General features: G+C 45.3%; 1 protein-coding gene across 2 annotated transcripts in view; it reads right to left on the reverse strand.

The window, feature by feature from the left end:
• Positions 1-984: 984 nt before the first annotated feature.
• SMARCC1 (SWI/SNF related BAF chromatin remodeling complex subunit C1) overlaps positions 985-24,798 on the reverse strand; it is a 140,033-nt gene continuing 116,219 nt past the window's right edge. The window contains exons 26-28 of one of the 2 annotated variants that reach the window (XM_081072761.1): positions 17,251-17,509; positions 5,671-5,847; positions 985-3,381 (exon numbers count right to left, since the gene is read on the reverse strand). In XM_081072761.1, the coding sequence (XP_080928887.1) occupies positions 3,293-3,381; positions 5,671-5,847; positions 17,251-17,509 (525 nt within the window). In that variant the 3' untranslated portion in view covers positions 985-3,292. Of the gene's footprint in view, positions 3,382-3,667; positions 3,967-5,670; positions 5,848-17,250; positions 17,510-24,798 lie in introns of those variants that run through there. The other variant, XM_081072762.1, reaches the window with a different exon arrangement.

Raw genomic sequence — 24,798 nt, forward strand, 5'->3', positions numbered from 1 at the left:
AATGAACTGTCAGGAACTGGAGTGAACTTGCTCAATCTACCACACAATCTTCTTAACCAGTGGTTCTAAAGGGTGGTCCCTTGACCAACTGCCCTAGGGTCCGCTAGGAACCTGTTAAAAATGCAAAATTTTACAACTCACCCCAGACCTACTGAACTGGAAGCTCTGAGGGTGGGGGCCAGCCGATTGGATGTTACAATCCCGCAGGTGATCCTGACGACACTGAGGTTGGAACCCTGCTGCTCTTCATCGCATTTGGGGGACTCAGTCCACAGTAAGGATCTGAGGCACCTGTGGAAGACTCATTGATGGTGCAGGTCCTGTTATGCTCTAAACAGAATTCACACTCAAGTTTGTAAACCAGTCTCTGGTTTGGATCAAGCATTGACCTCCCTCATCACCCTAGGGAAGTATAGGAATCCCGTGAGACCCAGCTGGCTCCTGCACTCTTACCAGAGGAAGAGGTGCAACAGTTCAGGAAGGAAAGCACAATAGGCCTTGTACACTTCTGTGAGGAGCCGCGTGTGCACCTCCTGGCAGACACAGAATCTGCCTCTTTTGCTTCACTGGGCTCATAAGCATCTTGAAGACAATGGTTTCTTCCAGTTTCCTGAACAGGGTTTGCACCTGTGGGTGTGCAAAGTCCATCACCTGCCCTCAGGGGCCGCCTCCAATGTGGGGCTAAGCTGCACCCTGATGAACATTCTCTAGCTCACCAAGAAAAACTTGGCCTCTCCTGGAGTTGTCAGCATGTTGGCCACCCTTCCTGGAGAACTTCCACCTTCTTCACTTTGACCATGGAAATAAACAGTGGGTGAGGACATTCAATTGTATGTTCCTGAAGCGTCACAAAGGTGGTCAGTTAGGAAGCCCCAAGTCACCGAACTTCAACTGCTAACCAGGACCAGATGAGGCTAAATACTTCAGCTCTTCATAGGACATATGAAGAAACTGGGACAGGAATGCAGAGAATGGGACTAGAATCCAGAAATGATGTTCCATTTATTCACCGAAAAAGAGGGAGGAGGTTAGGCCTTCTTGATCAATTTCCTCCAATCTCCCAAAACTCCCTCCTTTCATTTTCCAAAATAACACCACACTGAGAAATGTTTGTACAAAAACCAAATATTATTCCCCCCTCACAGAATCGAGTAGCTGTATTACAGGAACAAAACCAGATCAAAGACATGAAAAGAAAAAGTCACCACTCACACTGAAACATAACAGTGTGAAGAATTCAGATATTGTGTAGAATTATTACCAGCAGAGTAAAAATATTTCCACCTGGATCTTCTAAATTTGAAAGTGATCACATTAAAGACCTGAGGTTACAAGGGACCACAGTATGAACCAGAATTCCATTTTCCGTCTAAGACCTCAGTGGAAAAGGTAATTATTTGGAATGAGTTTCCTTTGGGAAAGACTGGTAGGAAATAGGGAAAACCCTGGCCATTGTCAAAAGGCACTGGGGTCTTTCTGGAGGCAAATGCATTCGAACTAAACTCCAGTAGGAACAAACTCATTTCTACTCCAAGAATCCAGCACAGACACACAAAAGGAACAAGGTCTCCTTGGTTCCAGGACTCTGATGGTGACCACGGCCACCTGGCTAGAGGTAACACCTGAGGGTTTGAAAGGCAAATCTTAATTGTGGTTTTCTTTTTTGCTTCCTGATATTAAGGAAAAGAACTTCTAAGGTGTTTTTACAAACACCTATCTATGCCCTCTCACATGTAAAGCTTTATAAAATACACAGAAAAGATGTTCCACTTGGCATTCTAAATGAAACTGCCACTTGAGAATGTGAAGTAAAGAGGCCAGGTGCTTTGGAAATCAAACTCTACCCAAAACACCCTTCCCCCACCTATGGAAGGACAGAGGGGAGGAAAGGAAGACAAGAAGAGAAAACCAAGAACTCTCAAGTCACTCATCAGCAGGGGTAGAAATGGGCTCAAATTAAGGCATTTTTGTGGCTCTCCCTCTGGAATGGCATTCCACTCTCTCAGCCGGAGCACCCCAACCCTCAAAGCAAGACTCTGATTGCCAAGTGACTTCCTTGACAGACCCAGCATCTCCTTGACAACCTCGAGACAGATGGAATGTGAGATCTCAGAAAGGGAAGGGAGAAGGTACGAGAGGCCGCTGATCCCACCCCACTTCTCCATTTCCATCCCAAACCTAAAGTACCGCTTCACTAAATTCCATTCACCCTGGCTACTGCAAGAGGTAGTGTGGGGACTTGCACCCCCCCCCCCCGCCATCCTAACCAAGTCCCATGAGCTAAAATGGTCAGCACTATCTACTTTTTTTTTCCTTTTTAAAGCTTTTTTTTTTTTTTTTTTAAAAGAGGGAGCAAAAAGAATGCGTACAAGCAGTGAATAGTGGCCTAGATTCACTGAGTGGCCATTGCCCTAGACCCCTAAAACTTTCTGCTAGTCTCGGGAACTAAGGAATGCCTCCCCAAATCTCAGCCCTCAAAGCTCAAACTGCCCTCAGAAAAACAAAAACACCCACCCCCCAATCCAATAAACCATCTGCATAGAAAGCCAGAACCAGTGGGCCTGGGGCAGGAGGGGGTGTCTATTCTAATGCTTGCTCTCCCCACCCAAGTACTAATGGGGTATGTTCTGCCAGGTAGGATGGAGGCCCTCACAGTCCTCACTGGGGATACAGATTACTGGTGTCGCTTTCCCTATCGCGTGTAGTTTTGGTGCACCTACATGTAGCAAAAGCCTCATGATACTTCACAATCAGCACCATCCTTAGCTCAGATAAGCAGAAATAAGGTCACTTATAATGCCTTAAGGTTTGTCCCCTCTGGCTATCCCCTCTGCCCATCACTATTTTTTTGGTTCCTATTACCTTAGGATGATGCTCTCCCTTTAAAGCAATAATGACCAAAAAAAAAAAAAAAAGAAAAAAAAAAGCATTATCCACAGAAGCATAAGACAAAGCAAAAAAACAGCAGCAGAACAGGAGAGCAAAAATGACAGAGACAGGACCTGCAGAGAAACTGCTAGTATACCCCACACCAGGACAGGGGACAAGCAGATTATTTTTAGGAGGACCAGGGCACACTGTCACCACAGGTGCCCCCAAGTGTTGGCTGAGGACCTAACACGAGGGGTGTGGAGCATGGAGAGGGGTGGGGAGAGAGGAGATATGGGATGCCTGCTTGGCGCTGTGAGAAGAAAAATCCTGAAAGAAATCCAAGGAAGCGGAGGAACGTAAGTCTTGTCCTCGCCACTGCAGCTGGTGGCACTGGGCGTGGACGTTCCCTGTGTCTCCCAGGCTAGGGTGCGGCAGAGGCTGGTGGGCCTGGAGCAGGAGGTGGAGGGACTCCATCTGCGGGTGGCGGCGGCTGCTGCGGTGGGGGGGGATCTGCAAACACATCCAAGAGTGACTTGTCATTGCTGGAAACATGCAGGGCTTGGGAAGAGCCCGCTCAGAGAACAAGGATACCGGAAGAAATTGCCTCCAAGGCAGGCACCCAGTGCGGCCTGAGGCATCGCTGCCGCTGCGGTCCACACAGGTCAGGTCCGCTCGAACCTCCAGGCCACTGCTCACGGTGCTCTCAGACCCAAGGGGTTGGGGTTGGGGGGAGGTGTCTGAATCTGTCCCACCTCCTGCAAGGTCCACCCCTTCCAAGAATCACTCCAGACCTTTTCAGAACTTAAGTACATTTTGATTTTATTGTACTTTAATGGTTCTCTGTGCTAATTTTATTTCTTCAGTTAAATGATAAGCTCTTCCCTGGGCAAGTTCAGTGTCTTCTTTTCTTTCTCTCACAGTGCCTAGCCTACTTGGGCACAAAACAGATTATCAATAACTTCTTGCTGATTATCTGTCTCCGCCAAGGCCAGAGAACTTCACTCGAGGCAGCTGCTGACAAGTTGGACAGTCCTGGGAGGCCCCACAGCGCCTGAACTGCAGTCCTTGGATTTTTGGCCCAAACTAGGTCAGGTCCTGAAGGGAACAATTAGTATGAGTGTCTGGGGCTCTTTCCTATTTCAACTTTAGCTGCTTTAGTGTACAAAGGAACCCTAGAGATCATTTAATCCAGGGTTTTTTAAACCTCTAGATTTTGTCAGAAATGAAAACATATGAAACAAATAACTGAAGTGCAGCCTTGCTTACTAGTCAGTTCACTCGACCCTCCCCCCAAGAGGTTTCCACCCAACCGCCAAGGGTCTTCAAAGTGTTTAAAGCCCACTGATCTAATCCTTTGTGTCACCTTTCAGCGGAGAAAACTAAGGCCTGAAGAGGGGAAGCAACTCACCTGGTGAGGCCTGCCTGCCCAGGACCCCAGAGCCAAGCCAGCAGCTCAGAATCCCTGAAACATTCATTTGTGGGAAGAAGTGGAGGGGTGTGGAGGGGCCAAACCCTCCATATTCTCAACGTGCTCCACGCAGGGCCCTTTAGGGTCACGAATTATGGGTGATCAGCAGGATGTCACAGTGGTCAAGAACAAAGATACCATCTCTGCACAGGGATGGAAAACTGGTCAACTCCTTGGTAGGCTGGCACGTTTGTATGTTGCACTTTCTTGCCAAGGAGAAGAGGTACCTGCTATACCTTAATAACCTCTAACCACTGACTCAAGGGACATCATGTTTTCCGTACTGTTGCGATCCTGTACACCCAATGAGACAGACACCTGCTTTTCTTCTGTGCTCCTACTCTGTCCCAGCTCGTAGGGGTCTGAACAGACATGAGACAGGCCTTTACCCACGCAGCTGCCTCCCGGCCCGGCGATGCCCCGCCCTCAGGGTACGACAGTGCACTCCAGACCCGGTCTCCTGTAACTTCTGGGAAATCCTGTACTACCATCTAAGAGCTCATTTCTCACTTGTTTGACTACAGCTCCTGGAGACAAGGAATTCTTATGCATCCCAGCTCTACTGTGTACAGGAGCCAACTCCGTGGCACATATGTGAGCTTCGAAATGAACCTGGGATCACACATGTGGCTGGGGTATGTGACCACTAAGGCTGCATTTCTGGATCGTTCTCAACTGAGAAGGACTATCGGAGTAAAGGGAAGGCCAGAGCCTCTGAAACACCCCCGGGGAGACCAAGGCTGGAGCAGAGCCAGGGCTCTACATGAGAAACGACGTGGCTGCCGATACACCATCACACAGATCTCTTGGCAGCACCTGTGCCTTCTCCTCCGAGCCTATGGAGACCTCATATCCTTCTCAACACCGCCCCGAATATTCCTTCCTTAGGAATGGCAGTGGCCACAAGACACTTATCTGTTATTCCTGCCTTAAACAGGTTCCTGTTCTTTTCTTCACACCCACTATTTGGAACCCTGTATCGATAAAGGGTCCTGTAGGAAAAATAACAACCAGTAGCTCTACGCCTACCAAGATTCACACTACATAGGTTACACAGGAGCAGGCGAGAAATATCCTTCTGGCCTCCTCAGAACTGACACGAGTGCATGGCACGAAGGCTATGGCATACAAGGCTTGATGACGGGAAGCACGTTGCACTCATCATCTCTGCACCTGCCCAGTGGGGATGATATTCTGGAACCCACTGTCACAGGCTGCCCTGTCCACGGGCTGCCAAAGCGCAGGGAGAGAATAGAGCCTCCTCCGTCCTCCCTCATTTGCAGCCCTCCCAGAGGGACCCTGGGGTAATGCAGCCCCCGTGCGGTACTTACACATGCCGTTCGGCGCCGTGAGGGTTACCCGGGGTCCTAAGATGTTGCCTGGCATTGGAGGCATACCAGGAGGGGGAGGGCCACTCCCAGGGGGGTGGATGTTGGCTGCGACGGTGGGAATCATGCGGCCTGGCATGGGCTGCCCAGGCATCATGGAACCTGGGCCTGGTATCTGCCCTGTGGAGGGAGACATAAAGTACTAATGTAAGCGTACTAGGAAGAAAGGGATCAACTTACTGCCCAAGAGTACTGAACACAAACAAATACCTAACCCTCTGAAATAGCAACAGAGCAATAATCTGTAACAATCTCAATGTCCACTTATTATTATTATTACTTTTGGGGGGTGGGGAGGTGTAATGGGTAGGTCTGAGGAATGAATGACTACCCTAAACCCTGGGATAGCCAAGTAGCTGTATGAAGCAATGACAAAAAAAGTATCCTAAAAGAAAGGATTCCTTCTGGTTTTGGGGAACAGTGTGTCATCAAATATCTTTCTGAGGACACAAAATGCTAAGCGCAGACCACAGGGAATGGAGGAAGACTTTAACTCCAAATCAGTGCACAGTCCAAAGACCGCAGCTCAGTCAGGACTGGGCTTCTCACACAGGCTTCGTGGGTTTCCGTCACTATAGTGAAAGTATCATTAGAAAGGGATTCCGATTGGAATCCCCAAGTCCTGGGCACACAACTCTCTCCCTCTATCCCCCACCATGAAGCACTGGCCCTGGAGAATCATGTGAGAGCATGGTGGGGAGAGAGTGAGAAAGACAAACACCTCCTTCACCTCTTTCTATTGTTTCTATTCTAGACATAAGAATAGTAAAATACCTCCTTGTCAGTTTCTGAGCCCTCAGAATTTTTAGCAGACTTGTTCTGTAAAGAGTCAGATAGTAAATATTTGGACTTTGCAGGCCATAGTCTGTCACAACTATTCAACTTTGCCATTGTAGCATGAAGGCAGTCATAGGTGATATGAAATAAGTGTGGCTGTATATTTATTTATGAAATGTGAATGTCACATAATATTCATTTGACATCAACATTCTTCCTCTTTTGAGATCCCTCAACTATTAAAGCTGTAAAAAACGTTCTTTGTCTATGGCCCATTCAAAAACTGGAGATGGGCCAGATCTGGCTGCGGGTTGCAGTTTGCCAATCCTGCTCTAGATATGATGGTAGATTTTATTAGATCTTGAACTCAGTGGTTTGGCTGCTGGGCTTGGTTTTAAATTGGCACGAACAAAGGAAAATAGTTTAATGGGTACAAACCGAAGTTGAAGCTCTTTTATAAAAGGGCAAATTATACTCTCTACAGAATGAGGAAAAAGAATCTAAGTAGTTTTTTCTTTTTAAAAAATCTTGGGACTTCAGTATCTACATAAGGGCAATTGTGTGGAACTGAATACAGGTTTCTAGACATAGTCCCGAGACAGCTGGAAATAAGACTGCTTGAGGCTGTTGGAAAATTTGTGAGATGGGATTACCTGACAGCTAACTGGTGATTAAAATATACAGAGCAGTACTGGAGAAGTGAAGACTTCTCTGTCACTGCTTACAAAAAGGACTGTCTTAAGAAAGACACACAAAGCTTCAGACTTCACACCATCTATTTCCAGTCTGTTCCCTGACCCAGGACCCAGAGGAGCCCTTCACTACAGGGGTGTCAATGAAGAGAACCCCACTGAGGTACAAGACTCAGGCATAGAGGTAGTCTACTGTCTTTGGAGGATTTTTTTTTTAAGCATAAGACATGAACATTATGCCCCAGAAGCAGCAGGAGCGTGAGTTTTGGGCCGACCTGCCCCTCCCTGTGCCTCCCAATGCAATCACGCACAAGCTCAGCACAGGAGCCCCAGAAGCCCACCCGCTGGAGGACCACGTGGTCAAAGCGCCTCCAAGGAAGCAAGAGCAGGTGCTGGGCTGACACCAACGAGCACTGACAATAAAAGATGCGGTGCCCGGGCCCCGGTGCCGGGACAGATGCAGGCAGCGCTGGAGGATGACAGGAAGGAACACATGGCAGATATGTTAGAAGTCACACAGGATCAGTGCACACCAAGGGAAAACTATGGAAGAAGAAAGCAGAAGAAACTTTCCAGTTAATCAAGACAACTTGTGAGTGACATGGGATTATGGAGGATGTGCCAAGTGGAGGAGGGGGACTAGGGACAGGATAACAGCACAATTTTCAAAGCACAAGGCCTGGCCACAGTTAAGCAACCCGGAAATAACACAAATGCCCCTCAGCCAGCCATCGCTTACGGGGAGCACCGTCATCCTAAGTAACTGCATCACCGTATCACCCACCCATCACCTGAGTTCAACTGAGGGGCAGAAGGCTCAAAGAGGCACCCAGCTTTTAGAGGCAAGTTCTCTACACTCAGTCTGTCGGACGTGATTCAGAGCAGAGGGCACGGGATGAGTCCCACACAAACGGGGTGGGGCCTCCGATGGTAAGGCTACAGGGCACTAGGTCCAAGGTGTGGAGAAGGGAGGAATGTGGGCCTGATTTCCCGCGTGATGGAAAGCTTTAAGGGATGCAGGAGTCAGCGCCTGGAGCAGAGGAAGAGCTTCTCTGGAGCTGTGGAGGAGCAGGGGCGACATGAGGGCAGGATTAGTAGGGAAATGTGGGAGCTGAGGTGGCGGGGAACTCACCCTGCAGGCACCCTCGGGATGTGTGAGAGCAAGGAGGGGCAAGTGTGCAGCTAAGGAGGAAGAGGCCGGCTTGGCATCTGACTGGGCGTGTGATGGGCAGGTGGGATGGAGTGAAGAGGACGGGGAGCACCTTTCCTGTTGGAACAGGAGACACGGGACTGGCTGCCACTGGAGTGGAACTCTGGGAGGGTGAAGGAAGGTACAGCCCTCTTCAAGTTTCAAGAGGGCAGTGGTACACAGAATATTATTATACTAAGAATCAGGGCCAGGGCTCTGTAAGCTAGTTAAAGAGACACTTTTGTTTTTCAGGAGATACTCTCCCATGTCCCTTTCAGAGGCCCCTTTTGTTGCTCCCTTCTTACCACAGGTCACCTCCTAGGCCATTACTAAGTGCGATACTTTGTTTCCCACTTGCTAGTAACAGTTCTCTAATGGCACTCCAGGTGGTGTGATAGGGAGAGAAGAGATACTTTTGCTGTTGTTGGAGGCAAGAGGCCTACTGGTAAGCCCAGACCTACAGAATCCTAACCTGGAGATGAAAGAACGCTATTAATGGACTCATGATCAATGGAAGCCATGTACTAGAACAGATAATACAGCCCAGGTCTATCAATGCATACAGGCTGCCTCCTTCTACCAAGTTCTACCTGGACAAGAGGACTTGAGCAAGTTAGGAAGAACATTTTGTCAGTCCTTCTCAGGTCTCTCTCTCGAAAACTGACAGTGGAGCAGTGAAGCATACCTGTGGCCTTCACAGAGGCCAGAAGAGCACTGGGTAAGGGGAGGGGAAGAGCACACCAAGTGTGTGCTCACATAAGGGATACAATACACAACTCTTCAGTCCTCAGCACTTTCTGTTTTCAGTATGACAGTTTCACACTTTGATGTCTAGAGCAAGGTGTGGACTGACCAAACCCCTGACTGGCCAGGGCACCCCAATTCATCCTCAACACGGAAAAGTACAGACGAACGAGACTGGAAACTAAATAGTGCGATGCTCACTTCCACTTCACCTCACCCAGATGAGTGCCCTTGGGCAGGTAATTTAGGGTGCCCTGAGCCTGTTTCCTGGGATTACAGAGAGTGAAGCTAAACATCTACGCACTTTCACCACACGGCTTTTGTATGACCAGGGGAACTGTTTGTTATAGTGCCCTATTACGTCTAGCTCCTCCAACACACTTCTGAGAGGAACAGCAAATATTGTCATTTTATGGAGAGTAAACAGCAGCTCAGAAAAGTTAAGAATCTTCCTCATGGTCATAAAACTTGTATGGGAATCAGACCCAGTCTTCTGAGTCTAAATCCAATTCTCTTTCTGTCACACTATGCTGTACTCAAAACAGTTCATGTGACAGGACTTCATATGACAGCCAGCATAAAAATTTCTGAAGCTGTACATTTTAACTGGCATCACGTTTTCTTCTTCACTGTGTCACAGTTAAGAGACTGCTCTGCTTCCTACAATAAATAGGTGTTTAATTTAACAAACATAGCACCTTGCAGTGGATTGGATGGTGGCCCCCAAACAGATACATACATGCCTTAATACCCGGAACTTGTAAATGGAACCATCTTTGGGAAAAAGGCCTTTGCAGATGTGCTTATGTTAAGGATCTTGAGGAGATACTGAATTATCTTGGTGGGCCCTAAATCTAATGACAAATGTCCTTGTAAGAGACACAGAGAGGAGAAACGAAGATGGAGCAAAGAGAGATGTGGCCACAAGCCAAGGAACGCTGCCACCCAGCAAAAGCTGAAAGAGGCAAGGGACAGACTTCCCTAGAGCCCCAGAAGAAGCATGGCCTTGCTAGAGACTGAACTTGCAGCAACTAGAACTGTAAGAGAATAGACTTATTTTAAGTCACCAAGTTTGTGGGAGGGGAAGACGTAAAGACTGAGTAACTTGCCCCATGTCAGCCAGTGTGCAGACGGGAGCCCAGTTCCGACCAGGGTACTCTGGCTCCAGAGATGGTGCCCATGACCACAGCACACCCCTGGAGGAAGGTGTGGAGGAGGGGTCCGTCCCTCTCCAGCAGACTACGTGAAGCAAACTCTGCTGCCACTGAAGGGATGCGTCAGTTGTTCGGCCCACACCTCGCTCCAAACAGAACAGTTCTCCGAACCAGCAGCTCAGAGTGCGTCCCAGCACTGAAACACCGACCATGAGGTGATGCCCATCCTCCACGCACGAGGCTAAGCCTGCAGGCTGTTGCGTCAGGCCCAGCAGTGCCATTCCCAAAGAGACATGCTCAGCGGCAGTGGCCCATTTACCTATTTCCCCATATCTTTATGGCAACAAGCTGGGATAGGGCAGCTTTAGGGTTTTCCAAGGCTAGGAGCCCAAAAGCTGAGAAAAAATCCTTTATTTCTCTCACTGTAAATTGCAAAGCCTTCTGAAAAATAAAGTTCTTTCTATCCTCCTATCACAAACAGGGCAATAAAGCCAGTGGGATACGGGTGCTCAGGGTACAAGAGGACAATGGATCCTTGGGAAGGGTGGCAGCAAAAAGGACGGACTAGAGGAAAAATAGTTTATTTGCTCGTGGGACCACAGACATTTCTCAGGAAAGCAAGGAGCACTAAGCGTGAGTGATGTCCCTATGCCATCCAAAGGTTACTGCTGTCACCTGCTATGCGACTCACAGTGTTGCTGTGCCTGTGGTGGTGGATTTCCAGAACAGACAGGGAGGAGACAGAGTATCCCTGAGTCTGGGCCTGCCATTAGCCAGGCAGTGACAGCTGTCTCTTGGAATGCTCCAGGTTACTGTGAGACAGAAAGGGCCCAGTTTTAAGATAAGGAAACTACATCTCAGAGAGGCTGTGTAACATGGCTCACAGTCACAGGAACAAACCCAGGTCTGTGTGACCTGAGGCCCATTCTTTTTTTCTTTACACCACCCTGCCTTAAAGGAGTACCTCAATCCTCGCAAAAGCTGATTTTTAAGGATCAAATTTGAAATGGTGTAGAACTTAAGAGGACTGGAAAGAATACAAATCAATTTCTTGTAAAGCTACCCCATCCTTTTAAAACATATACATCATTGTGGTTTTTCCGGTGTCTGATACAGGTCTTACCATTTTTAAATGGATGAGAATGTCTGAAAGCATTTCTACTAATTCTTACTAAACATGAAGAAGTCCAGCCCATACGAACCTGAAACGCACAGGAGCAGGCCTTACCAAACAACATAAACAGTGTGCACATACATATTTTCCATTTTTGAAAAAATTCAGGTATTTCCTTTCCCAGTAGAGAGGGGGGTGATAGAGAGCTGTGGCTTCAAAATAGCAGTATCAAAGAGTAAGCTGGTGGGAGTCTGACCTACATACAAGCTTTAAAAAAAAAAAAAAAAAAAAAAAAAAAAAAAAAAAAAAAACCCAGCAGGTACCTGAAGGCTAAAAAATGGAAAGGTTTGCTAAAATTAGGTTTAGCCTAGTGGAAAAACCCCTCACACTCTCAGGTTTATTAGGTCTTTTACTAAAGTGTTACACCCCATCATGCCTAATGGAATATTATTTAAGGATTTACTTTTTATTTTTTAGGACGGAAGAGGCAGGTGGGAAAAGAACATGGAAACTAGGAAAGGAAACTCTTGAGCACATTTCATAGCTCCGTTTCTAACTGTCCTTAGCACGTGCTCTGGCTGAGTCCCCGGAGAACGGAAATAACAATGGGGACCAAGTGAGGGGAAGCCCAAGCTCCCAAGGCTGTTTCTCCCACAGCAGCTTCCGGGGGCGCCCGCCACAGCCACTCTTTGTTCAGGACTGAGCCCTCACTGTTCTCTCTGTGAGGGTAACCTGCTACTCCGGAAAGTGGCTCAGTAACCTTGTTATCACACGAGGCAAACAGGACCAGAGGCGGCACAGGTCAGAAAAAGCCGGCTGGTGTGATATGCTGGTCCTTCTCTGTCAACGCGGGACTGTGAGTCCAGTATGTGGGCTGGGAAGTGACGGCTGGTTGTAATCCTTTCCTCAGTCCTGTTTCCCACGGGTAGGGTTGTGTAAGAGGGTCTACCCTGGGGGCTTAAAAGCCAAGTGCCCCAATACATTGGTTAACTTTCCTTGAACAACCAATATTTTACTAAATGACGCAAAATGTCCTAATTTTATCATTAACACATCATTGCTACCATGTCTGAGTGTTCATCAAATCAGATCAATTCCTATATTGTTTTTAGGCACTTCTAAAAATTCCTATACATAAATAAGGAAACCATAGAGCTATTTAAACCAGTATGTCCTTTTCCCTCTGCTTTTCACAAAGGCGTCCCTAATGCACGCAGCTAGCTCACTCATGACTACTCCCGAGTGCCTCTTTTACTACCAATGCCCAGAGGAGGGCAGAGTTTCCACGGCACTCACGCACGAGATTTGTCATTTCCTTTTGACTCAAGCCACTGATAGGTAATCGTCCTTTAAGTTTGTGGCCCAGCCCCAGGGGGACCGACCACCTCACTTTGAGGAGATCTCCAGCAGTCCGGGGTGCTGCCCTTGCTCGAGTAAGCGGCACAGTCAGCACTGCAGGAAACAGTTGCCACCACCCAGGCCACTCTGTTTCTTGGTTCTCCACGTGCTGTCATGGAAACTGAGGCCAGGGTGTGGTCAAGGGATACTATGTGTGTGTTCAAGAACTGGCTGCTATCGGGACTATTCATCTCGTTCCATCTGGAATGTCAGCCTTACAGGGAGAATTAGTAAGGCTTTAATTCAGGAATCATTCCATGAAATCATACTGTTTAACAATATAAATGAAAAGATGAAGCGCAGTGCTCTTTTATGAAGATCAACAACATTTAAGAGTGGTATAAAGGTGGTTGTGGCCTCCAGTTTCCAGTTGCCGAACGTCCACCAGAAACATTCTACTACAGGTACACCCTTTGCCTTTTTGTTTGGTAGGAATAAATCAACTTGGGATACTTCATTAGATATGGGGACAAAATCTACAAAAAGCTGGAGTTCCCAGGTGAGTCAGGAGTAAGACCAAATAATAAAAGAGCCAAGGAGAGAGAGCAGCATACAGACTAGTACTCTACACAAAATTCTAAGCATCTGAATGAATTAAGGGGTGGGGGCAAGTGGGGGGTGGACTGCAGAGGTACAAATTAAATAGAATATATGAGGTGTCAGTTTGTATGAGCCACTTTAGAGCCCGGGCCCATATGCATGTGACAGCCTTGTAGAGTCACAACACTGAGTTGCTATTTTAATGGGCTCTATACAAAATGACAGCCAGTTTTGTGGAGAAAAGACTATTTATCTATATAATCATATAAACTCTAGGAAGTCAGAGAGCTGCCAAATTAACCACGCAGTAATAAATTTGTCTTGACGTTCTTCTCAACAATTCTCTCATCTCACTGGCTTTCAGGGGCCGCTTTTCCCCTTCCTTCACGTACCATCAAGTCTGGCCAAATACCAAAAGCTAGCCAACGGACCTGGATAATTATCCTGAGCTCCTAACAGAACTGCTGTGGCTTGCTAACTTTTCTAGAACTTAGGAAACATTCGTTGGAAGGACAATACTCATATTTTCTCACCTGCCCTGATTTGAATGGCCCCTTAGCTGATCTCTAGAACACGGTGTGCTAGATTCACCTGTTAGAGCCACCTTTTCCTGAACTGGTAATACTAAGGCAACTTTTAACTAATTTAAGGGTTTAATTTATTGTTATTAATTTTACTCTCTAATACACCTGATTTCATTTTACACCTGAACTGCAAAAGGGACAATTAAGAAAAATGATTACCTTGAGTTGCTGGAGCTTTCACACACTGCTCGAGGCAGTGTATACTGGCATGAGCACTCTGGGAAAAACTGTGGCAGCATCTACTAATGGGAACATATGCATGTCCCGTGACCCATTCCAGTTACACACCAAAGGCCACTCCCCAGGGGCACACAAACAAAAATGTATACCTTTGCCCACCAGACACACGCACGTTCACAGCTGCACTTACTAATCGTAATAACTGAAATGATAACGGGAGAGTGGACTAAGAAATCATGGTGGAGCCCCACGGTGGAACATGGGGAATGAAAGGAAGGCAGAAGCAGCCACAACAACGTGGACTCACTCTGGCATGGAAGTAGTCAGATACCAACAAAACTCACCAAGTAAACCCATCAGGTAACATTGAAAACCAGCCCCACTAGTCTGTGGTGGTTGAGATCAGGACAGTTGTTAAGCTCAGGAAGGAGGAGATGGAGGAGTAGGATGGGGCTTCTGGGTATTGCTTACATAGGTATATTCTCTTTGCTAAAACCCACCAACTAACTTACTTATGATCTATAGTTTTCCACATATACATTATAGTTCAATAAAAAATTCTAAGAGAAGACAGTATATCATTACAGATTAAAAAAAGCTACTGTCATACATATATCATGATCCTTTTCTTTACAAATTCACTTACACCTATTTCTGTGTGCAGGTAAAAGGAGAGAAATGGCCTATTTCTATTCTAAAGGCTATTTTTATGAACTCTAGTTTTCTGGCATCACCTAAGAGAACAGTTGTACCTGAGTCTGTCTGCCCACCACCACGGGGTGGGAGCAGCGCTGCCACACCACTTTGGAATGAGATGGGGCCCAGGATGGGCCCTGCTCCACTATGCAGCAAGGCCTTGTGGCCTGGCCACGCGTCAGTTCTTCAACTGTGATGCAGACAGTGAGAACGAAGTGAAACATGTGGGTGCCGGGCTGGCCTGCAGACACCTACTCTCACCGGGACGTAACTCAGGGAAAAGGCAGAAGCACCGCTCTCCCATCTTTTACAAGCTACATGCAAATGCTGGAGCTACTTCTAAGTTCTCTGGGAACAGTGACTGCAGATGATGACGCTTTAAGCCATCAAGAACCAAATGTCAGGCAGCTACAGCGAACTACCTCTTAAATTTACCCTGACAGTTTTAGGAACTAAATTTCTAAAATAATTACGGTTACTGAGAAGTCACTTTGTGGTCTTCACTCTGTTAGGCATTCGTATCTTTTGAGAGCTTAATAACATGGGAGGAAATTAGATCTCATACAGAGAATTTAAGATCCACTCAAGCAGGCAGAGAGAAGGTCTGAGGAAGAGAGAGTATCCTGTGAGCACGGCAGACTTCTAGGACTATATCCACAACCACCACTGACAGCAAGTGGCAAGGCTGATGACAGTAGGAAATGCTACAACTGCAGTTTAATAGTTTTGTGTGCATGTGTGTGAGAAAATTAATGCCCCCCAAACAAAGTCAACCTAGCCTCATTTTTGGGTAAAGCCAATAAAAACCTAAAACACGTTTTGGGTTGTGAATTAAAGATTCATGTTGATAACACAGGTTGTCAGATAGCAGATTTTTAAGTTGTGGCTTCTTCAGGCAATCATTCCTGGTTATTTCCACGAGGAGACTTAGAAAATCTGTCATTTGAGGTCAGGCCAACTGACATTAGTCATGTTGGGACTTTCTCGTGCTTCCAAGGATCTCTCTGCATTTATCTTAGTTCACCTCTGTATGCCTTTGGCCAAAGAATCTGTATCCCACCCCAAGAAGCACAACCCTCGGCTCTTCTGGGCACTTGGCACACTACTATAGAGAAATTATAAAAATTTTATAGAATGACTGTTACTAGAGCAATAAAATACGCAGCACACACCCATACATATTGTCGTATAAAACGGGAAAGAATGCGGGGAAGAAGAAAGCTGGAATTAAAGGTACATTTTAGTTTTAATGATGTTGGTAGTTAAGTTTGAAAGAATTGTGAGTTCAGCTTTCAAGGTGGTTAAAATGTGACAAATACTGTCAATTTGAAAGGGCTCCCACATGCTAAAAATGGGACAAACACATAGAAAACAAACAAACCAACCTTTGAAGATGAGGGTGGGATAGGGGGTAGTGACTATTCAATAACTAATAGAGAAAGAAAGAAAGGATGATGCATTTATCTAGCTTTTCTGTAAGGACTGATTTCCAGGATAACTAAATGATTGATGAACAAAATTTGCTTTTTATGAGCTTGAGCTTGATAAAATATCCAGAACAATCTTCTGGTTTATGGGAAATGTGTGGGAGGGAGAAAAGGCGGAAAGACAGATTGGTGCAATGACAACACACACCTAGTGCACAACTGGACACAGACACAAGTGGAAAACCCTGGTTTCTTCAACACATGAATGGCATTAAACACTGAAGAAAAAGAAAAGGAGGGGGCACTGTTAACACATTAAAATAGATTTAACAGAACTATCAGCAAATGCAATGTGTGGACCTTATTTGAATACTAATTCAAACAAATGAAGCATTCAAAGACATTTAACTAATGCTATTAGGAACTAGGGTTACTTCTGTTGGGTGTAATAATAGGAGGTTATCTTAAAGAATAAGATTTCCATTGGTTAGTGATACATTTTGAAGTCTGCTTCTCACCCCAAAGCAAGGAGGAAAAGATAAAGTACTGATAATTTTATGCAATAGTTATTGGGAGATTATTATACTATTCTCTCTACTTTTGTATATAGCTGAATGGTTCCGTAACAAAAAGTTAAAAATGGCAGAAAGGTGATGGTTGTGGAAACTGGGACATAAGAGTTCACTGTACTATTCTTTTTGTGTGAGTCTATCTTTGATAATGTCTGTAAGTTTAAAAAAAAAATGTGCAGACAATCCAACGGTGAATATCTAAGGAACTCTAGAATACACTGTCCATTCAGAGGCCAATCTACCCAAGGAAGGACATCATGCCAAGAAGATTCTGGAAGGAGCACACAGCAGGCATTACGTGGTGATGCCTATAAAACCAGCTCCCACTTGCCTACCATTTCCTGGATGACAATGGACACTGTGAACAGTCCTAGTCACCAGTGGCGTATTAGCCCCTCTGACGCTCGGTGCCATGGGGACAGCCCATCCTTGTCCGTGAGCAGAGCCCTCTCCTACCTGGCTGGGGTGGGTGAGGTGGCGGCATCTGGTGGTGCATCAGAGGGTAGGGAGGGGGCTGCTGGTGAGGCATCATGCCAGGGTGCCCTGCTGCTCCCAGCGGCGCCAGGCCCGGTCCTGAGTGCTGGTGTGCCTGCGGAGGGTTCTGCCCGTGCTGCTGCTGTTCCATTTGTTGGCGGGCTCGCAATTCCGCGTATTTCAGCTGTTCCATGTGAAAGTTCTGGCGCTCAGTAAGCAATTGCTGCCTCTGTTGTTCTAACTGTTAAGAGGAAGGGGAGGAGAAATGATACTAGGAGAGAGTCTCAGGAATGGATGACACACAGACCTCTACCCGATGCCTGCACTCCCTACCTCATCAGTTACAAGACACCCTGCCTCCTGCAACATCTGCCCCGAGAGAAAAGACATTATTTCTTGAGTAGCGTGTTTCCACTTGGACATCTTTTACGGGGCTCCAGGTTTTCTCTGTGTTAAGCATGTCTGCCTTTCCTTGTGACCTTTACCCAGTGGGGCTATTGTTCTCAGCGTCTGCACAGGACACATGCAATCCTCTGTCTGGCAGGCCTTCAGATACTTACAAAATTTCCATGACTGCCTTAATCTTCCCCAGGTAAAGCAAGTCTTTCCTGTCCTTATAATGGTCCCTCAGATGCTAGTGTTTCAAGTTTATTCAATCTTCCCAGGCACTCTTTTCTGGATGGGTCCTTTTGGGTTACTATTTTAGAGTGTGTCACCAGAGTTAAATCTTCTGGGTGAGTGGATGTGGCCTTAGCTGCAACGATATACATTTTTCTATATGGAACTTTGGCAATGCCACTAAATTTTAGCTTAAGACCCAAAATTACACTGGGTGACACATTCACAGTATATTTTAGATGTCTAAATAGAAATTTGCATGAATCTTGGTTTGAATATCAGCATTTCAATATTCAAGATCATCTTTCTAAAACCCACATTAAAATACAGAGAAAAAAGTTATTTCATGTGCCAGGAAATTCAGAAACCATATGCCTGATGATAGCTCAAAGAATGGAGCCCACCTCATACGTTATCAAAGTAATTTAGTTTCGGGTTGAAAATAAAAAGAAAAATCCAGATTTCTGGAAGTGGTATAAAGATCAAGAAGGTTAACAGATCTATTTCCTTTCAATAATGTCCCATCTCCCACCATTTTTTATAACAAGAGCTGAGTCACTGGGAAGCATTTTCTAGAGCTGTCCGACACAGCAGCCACAAACCACAAAAAGGACCGGACCACCTGCAATGAGATGTGCTGTGTCAAGTACATGCTGACTTTGATGAGTTAGTGTGGAAAAAAAAAGTAATTTTTCATACTGAGTACATGTTGATATAAGAGTTTGTATACACTGGACTTTTAAATGTGGCTACTGGAAAATTTCAAATTATGTATGTGACTCACACTATATTTCTGTTGGATAGCACTATTCCAAGGCATTTAAGAGGTTAAGGAAATGTAACCTTTTAGCTTTCAGAAGCAGCCAGTGCTACAGATAAATACTATATACTATCATTAGCAAAAACTAGGTGGAATGTGCATTAGAATTAGCCTGAGGGTCTGCTTGGGGAGAAATCTCTGCAAAACCAAGTGAGAAGCACCGCTGGCTGTCAGGAGCAACAACAAGGCCATGTCCATGGACAGACAGGCCATGGGCACGGCGTGAGGACCCATGAGCCGGTGAGGAGGAGGAGAAATGGAGAGAACAGACTGTCAGGCTTATGACCCGAGTGATGGTCAGCTGGCTTTCGGAGTGTCTCCCTAGGAAGGAGGAGAGTTTCTGAAAGAAGGATCCTGTGAGCGGCTGAGGGTTACCAGGGGGAGGAAGACACGGTGCTACCATGTTTCCAACAGACCAGTATGGACTCTTCTTTTTTCTAGGGAGGGTGACCCCAAGGGGGTAAAACCTGGCCCAGTTTAACTTCTTGTTTACAGGATGAGAAGGGGGAGCTGTAAGATGTAAATAGTGAAAAAATCCCCTAGAAGTCCAGCTCTGTAACAAGACTAATCAGTGAGATAATGCCAGTAAGAGGGAGAATGACAACAAAGGGATTTAAAGATTCTGACTACAGGTCCTAGGTTTTGCTTTCTTCAAACCTTTCTTTCTAGGAAATTTAGGCCTTTGCTGAGGTCTGCCAAAAAGGGACCTCCTACCTACTATGTTCTTGTTGAGCCACTACTGGTCTGCAGTTTGGCTCAAGTCCTGTGGTTATGTAAGAACTATGCAATTTAGGTCAAATCTGCTTTATAAAGAAGCTGCACAGTTACTGGAAGGAGATTTTGTCTCTAAAGAGAAAGTTTAGTCTCTGTAATACCTATCTGTTTTTTTGTTTGTTTGTTTTTTTTTTTACCGAACAAGCCTTTCTTTGGGAGCTGACCTTAGTATCAAGGTATTCACCTTGGAGGAAAAATATTGCCGAATTTTCCTTGCCTACAAATGAATTACCTCAATTATACGATTTTTTTCATAAGCTTCACTTGTCATTTCAAAGCACAGAAGGTAATTAAAAGAAAATAATTAGAATTAAAAAGGATAAGTGGTTAAACACACACACACACACACACACACACACACACACACACACACACACCCGAAAGACAACCCTGTTTAAGCTTAAGCTCTGATGTGGGATGAACACGTCCTAAGATGAGAGCAGGTCACAAACTGGCTCCAGGAGGGTCACCTCTGCTCTGGGGCACACACAGCAGAATTGTGGGCCCATCTCGGTCCCATCATGCAAAAGAAACATTTCTCTTATTGTGGACACCTTATCATTATTAAATCCAACTAAGACTGCATTCGACTTTGTGGCAATCAGAATGATGTGAACTGGGAATTTTTGAGGAGAGTTTTACAGTATTGAGCAAATTTTAAATGGACTTAACCAATGACCCAGTGATTCTACACCTGGATATCTATCCTAGAAAACTGTATGCATGTGTGTATAATGACAGTCATTAAAGTATTAATTTTTGATGTATAGTTATATCTATATACATGGAGAAAAAAGGCAAGTTGCAACAATATAACATAATCCCAATTATATTAAAAAAAGTTGTGTCCATGCATAAACGTAATATAAACACTAAAAATGTTCTGGAAGACACAAAATTATTAACGGTGATTATTCCTAGGTATGAAATTGAGGGTAGGAGAGACAATTTATTCATTTCTTTATTATTTAAAAGAAATTTTCATCACACATTTTTGTAATGAAAAAAAAAATGCTAACAACTGCCCACAGATATCTTAATTTCTTCTCTCCCTTTTCCATTTCCTAGAACTATGGATAAAGTCCCAATGGCTAAACTAAACCGTGTAAATTACTCCCGTAAATCGGGTGTCAATGAGTCTGTTCACTTTCTCCCATGGCTCCAGTCTGGCTCTAGGGAACCAGTTTCATACAAAGCTGGCAAGCTACTCTGAGGATATCCGCCGACTGCATTCACACCCTGCCCTCCTCTCTGTTCACTCCTACACTGTGCGTATGAAGCAGCCGAGTCCAAGCGGAACCTGAGCACAACAGGGCACTCTTCTGTACCAAGACCCCCAAATGCAGACACAGCTGCAAGTGCAGCTGAAGTTCACACAAAAGCCCTTCTCCCCACTTCATTTGCATAAAGCATGGAGGAGGGGTGGGAAAGAATAAAATGGGGGAGGGGGGGTACAAAATCCATCCTCACTGCCAAAGACTAAAATATCAGCTGAGACTTGAAGCCTCAAGGACTTGGCCTCAGAACTGAAGTAAATAATCACACCTTTCCTTGAAATGTTGGTATCAGTGACCAGACCTCCACTCAAGAAAATAGACACATTCATTCCTTCTTACACCTGTGGGAAGACAAAATACAGCCGCATCATGCTGCTTCCACATGTGCTTCCGGAGGCAGAAACACAAAAGGCTGTTGTGACTGGTCCCTCTGTCCCTCTCACAGTGTGCTTGCTTTCTGAGGCCATGCGACTGCTTGATTCAGAACTAAACCTGCAACTGGGTACAGCTTTCTTAATCTCAAATAAAACTGCCCATAACGCAACCGTGCATGTCTAACAATAGATTCACTTATACGATGGCAGCACAGAGATGAATTACTATAAATATGCAGAAAACAGTTCAGTACCATTCTCCTGGGGAAGTATGACATTCACTTTTTGGCTTTTTGTTCTTTCTTCCTTAATTTGTTATAAATTACAATGAACTTTCCTAAAGCTATATCCTATGTGTGAGATTATCCCATTAGTAATACCTTTAATCTGTCCAGAACTTGAGCATTTCTCTTCACTTCCATGGCCACCACCATCCCAGTCGACGCCAGCGTCCTCTCCCGTGGTTACCTTAACAGAGTCCTCATCAGTGTCCCCTTCTATCTGAACCACTTTATAATTTATTCCCTACAACACAGCAGACAGACCGATCCCTGCAAAACTGTGCCAGCCCTCTGCATTTATGCACATTTTTATTGAATGCATACAATAGGCCCTACAATTATTCCACATCTGAGTCAGAGGAAAATGAAAGGCCTCTGGACGGCTCACAGGGACTTCTGTGCTTCGGTCACCATTACCTCTGACTTTATCCTCTTACCCCCTCCGGCATGTTTACCCTCCAGCCCATCCAGCTGCTGCCTCAGAGACTCTACGCTGGCTCTTTTAGTGCTTAGAAGTGCCTGCCCAACTGTCAGTTTCTCAGTGAGGCCTACTTGGATGATATCACGTAAAACAGAAATCCCTCCCTTGATTCTCAATCTCCTCTACCCTGCCTGTAATAGAGGTAAGTATAGATACAGTATCTACGTGTGCATACACATACATAGCACATAACACCTTCTAACACCCTCCGTTAATTATTTAAGCTCTACCAAGGCAGAGAGTTTTGTTGGGTTTTATTCACCACTGCATTCCCCAGTATCTACATACCTAGACAAAGTAGGTGCTCAATAAATACTTGCCAAATGAACAAATGAACTTAATCCATCACCTATGCTGCAAAACCCTTAGCTCTGGGCAGGTGGACCTTTCAGTCGTCTCAGTAATCATGCCGTTCTATTCACGTTTCTGGATTTGGTCCTTCCTTTTTTACAGCTTAGATTAGTCCCTCCTCTACCAGGAATCCTTCCCTGACAATCTCAGCCAACCACAACATCCTCTCCTCTCCGTTTCCACAGCCCTATGGTCTCAAGTATTTGGTGTCTATGTGTCCAGTCTCATCCACCCTCTAACCTCCTTAAAGAGAGGTTCCGGGTTTTTCACAGCTTTGAATTGCCTACAACGCCTCTCTTGTCTAAAGGTATACAATCTCTATACCCAGCCAAATGACTTCCAGAGACTCAGATAATATTTATTCCAGAAGCTATAAACTAGATCTGCTTACAGATGCACTCTCATCAGCCTCAAAGCGGTGGTTGTTTTTAATCCTAACGGGAATGCTTTACGTAGGGCCCAGCCCCCCAGTTCTCTCCAGGTGCTGCCGGTCCCAATAGAGCCCATGCTGAAACCTGCTCTGTTGACTGGTGTGTGCTTCTGCCTGGCACCGAAGGCTGCTCAGCGGGGAGTACCCTGACTTGTGAACCCAGTGCCAGCTCACCATCGTCACCTGCACTGGAGTCAGTACTGCTTATCAAGTCACTTCCCTGAGACTCTGTACGTAATGGCCTTCCTCCAATATTAGTCCTTTATGAGAGGGCTGTAACAGCCTACTGAGCTCTAATTAAACTTGTATTCATAATATCTTCAAAAGGTTAAAAATGTTTACATCTGTATTCTTAATTATTAAATATTAAACACTCAAGAGAACATCTGAATTCAAGTCATTAGAGGAAAAAAGAAATTTCATATTTGATTCCTAAGAATATTAACAATTCTTAAGAATCATGTCTGATTCTTAAAGACCAAAAAAATGATTTTTAAAATCTAATGCTATATAAACAAAGCCAATTGTTTAATTCAAAGAAATATGTCCTGAAGCTACTGCTTAGTGGGGAAAGTTAAGCAGGAGTGCACCTAAGGTGAACTGAGGCCGTATGGGGGGCAAAAGAGCACAAGGCGATGGGAAGGCTGCACTCTCAGTGGGCTCCATCACTTTCTAGTCTCAATTTTCCTGAGTCATAATAAGGAATAGTAACACCTTGCATATCTCAGAGTCTCTAGGTTAAAATGAGATAAGAATGGCTTGTTTCCTTATAAATTATAAAGTGCCAGACAAAAATACAGAGCTGAACAAATACAGGTTCAAGACCTGGCCCTGTCATTCGGGAGCTGTGTCAGCTGAGGTACAGAAAGCACCCTGTCCAAGCTCCAGTTTCTTCGTCTGTAAGAAGGGTTAACAAAGAAATGGCTTTATAGTTCCATCCAGCATCACTGTGGGGTTCTTGTCCAGGAGAGTCAAAGCAATCAGTATTTTCTTGCTAATGGCTTTCTCATACAGTTTTTGAGAGATTAAATGAGAAAATCCATATAAAGTGGTTTAGCACAGTGACAGGTCCAGTAAATGTTCATAAAGCCAACAAAGGCTTACCATGATTAAGAATTTGCTAAATACTTGATGACTGGTTTGCATAAAGAGGCGTGTAACATTCACTGAACACTTCCTATGTGTTCTAGGCACTGTACCAGGCACCGGCCATACTTTTCCCATTTAATGCTCACAACAGTCCTGTGAGGAAATTATCAGGAGAAAAACAACTATGGCTTTGCCTGCCCACAGGGTAGGACAGGACACTAATGCTGGGGTGGAGAAGAACAGGTTACGTCTTAACTGTGGATGAATGAGGGACACTTTGAAGTCCGAAGGACTTTCTGGTTGTTGAGACAGCGAGCCTCTGAACTGGCCCCCAACGATCCTGCTTCCTAATACTTACAACTTCTGAACTGAAGCCTGTCCCTCCCTGACCCGAACCCAGGTCCAGGGTCGTGAGGGGATGTGACTTCCAAGTTTGGATTGTACTGTGGCTTCCATTTTGGGTGCTCTTTCATGCTCCTCTCTTTTCACTCACTCCGGGGGAAGCCTTTTCCAGAGCAGCACTAGGGAAAGGCCCACATGGCAAGGAACTGAAGTCTCCTGACCACAGCCACATGAAGAAGCTTATAGGTATATTCTCCAGCCACAGCTGAATCTTAAGAAGACTGCCAACCTCATGACATACCCTGAGCCTGAACCACCCAGCTAAGCTGCTCACAGAATCCCAACCCTCAGAAACCATGTGACGTTCTGTTTTCAGTCACTAAGCTTGCGGTAATTTTTTTACACCGCAATAGATAATTAATACAGATATGCTACTGACATCCAGTGGCTCGGGCTAGGGACTGTCACAAACAAAGAATGTTCCTGCCCCAAATGCTGATTAAGAAAAGGCAGGCTGACACCAAAGGATCTGAACAGAGCAACCTTGTGGGGTAGACAGATTCAGGAGAGTGTTTCCCCAAAATTTTCAGTTCTGTCGTTTTATTCAGAGACTATTCTGTAAAATGTTTCATGTGCTCTGATTACTATTTAACATAAAAAAGTAGATTCAAGTAAGAAAAACACAATGGGGTT

The sequence above is a fragment of the Rhinolophus hipposideros genome, assembly GCF_964194185.1.
Source record: "Rhinolophus hipposideros genome assembly, chromosome: 14".
NCBI lineage: Eukaryota > Metazoa > Chordata > Mammalia > Chiroptera > Rhinolophidae > Rhinolophus > Rhinolophus hipposideros.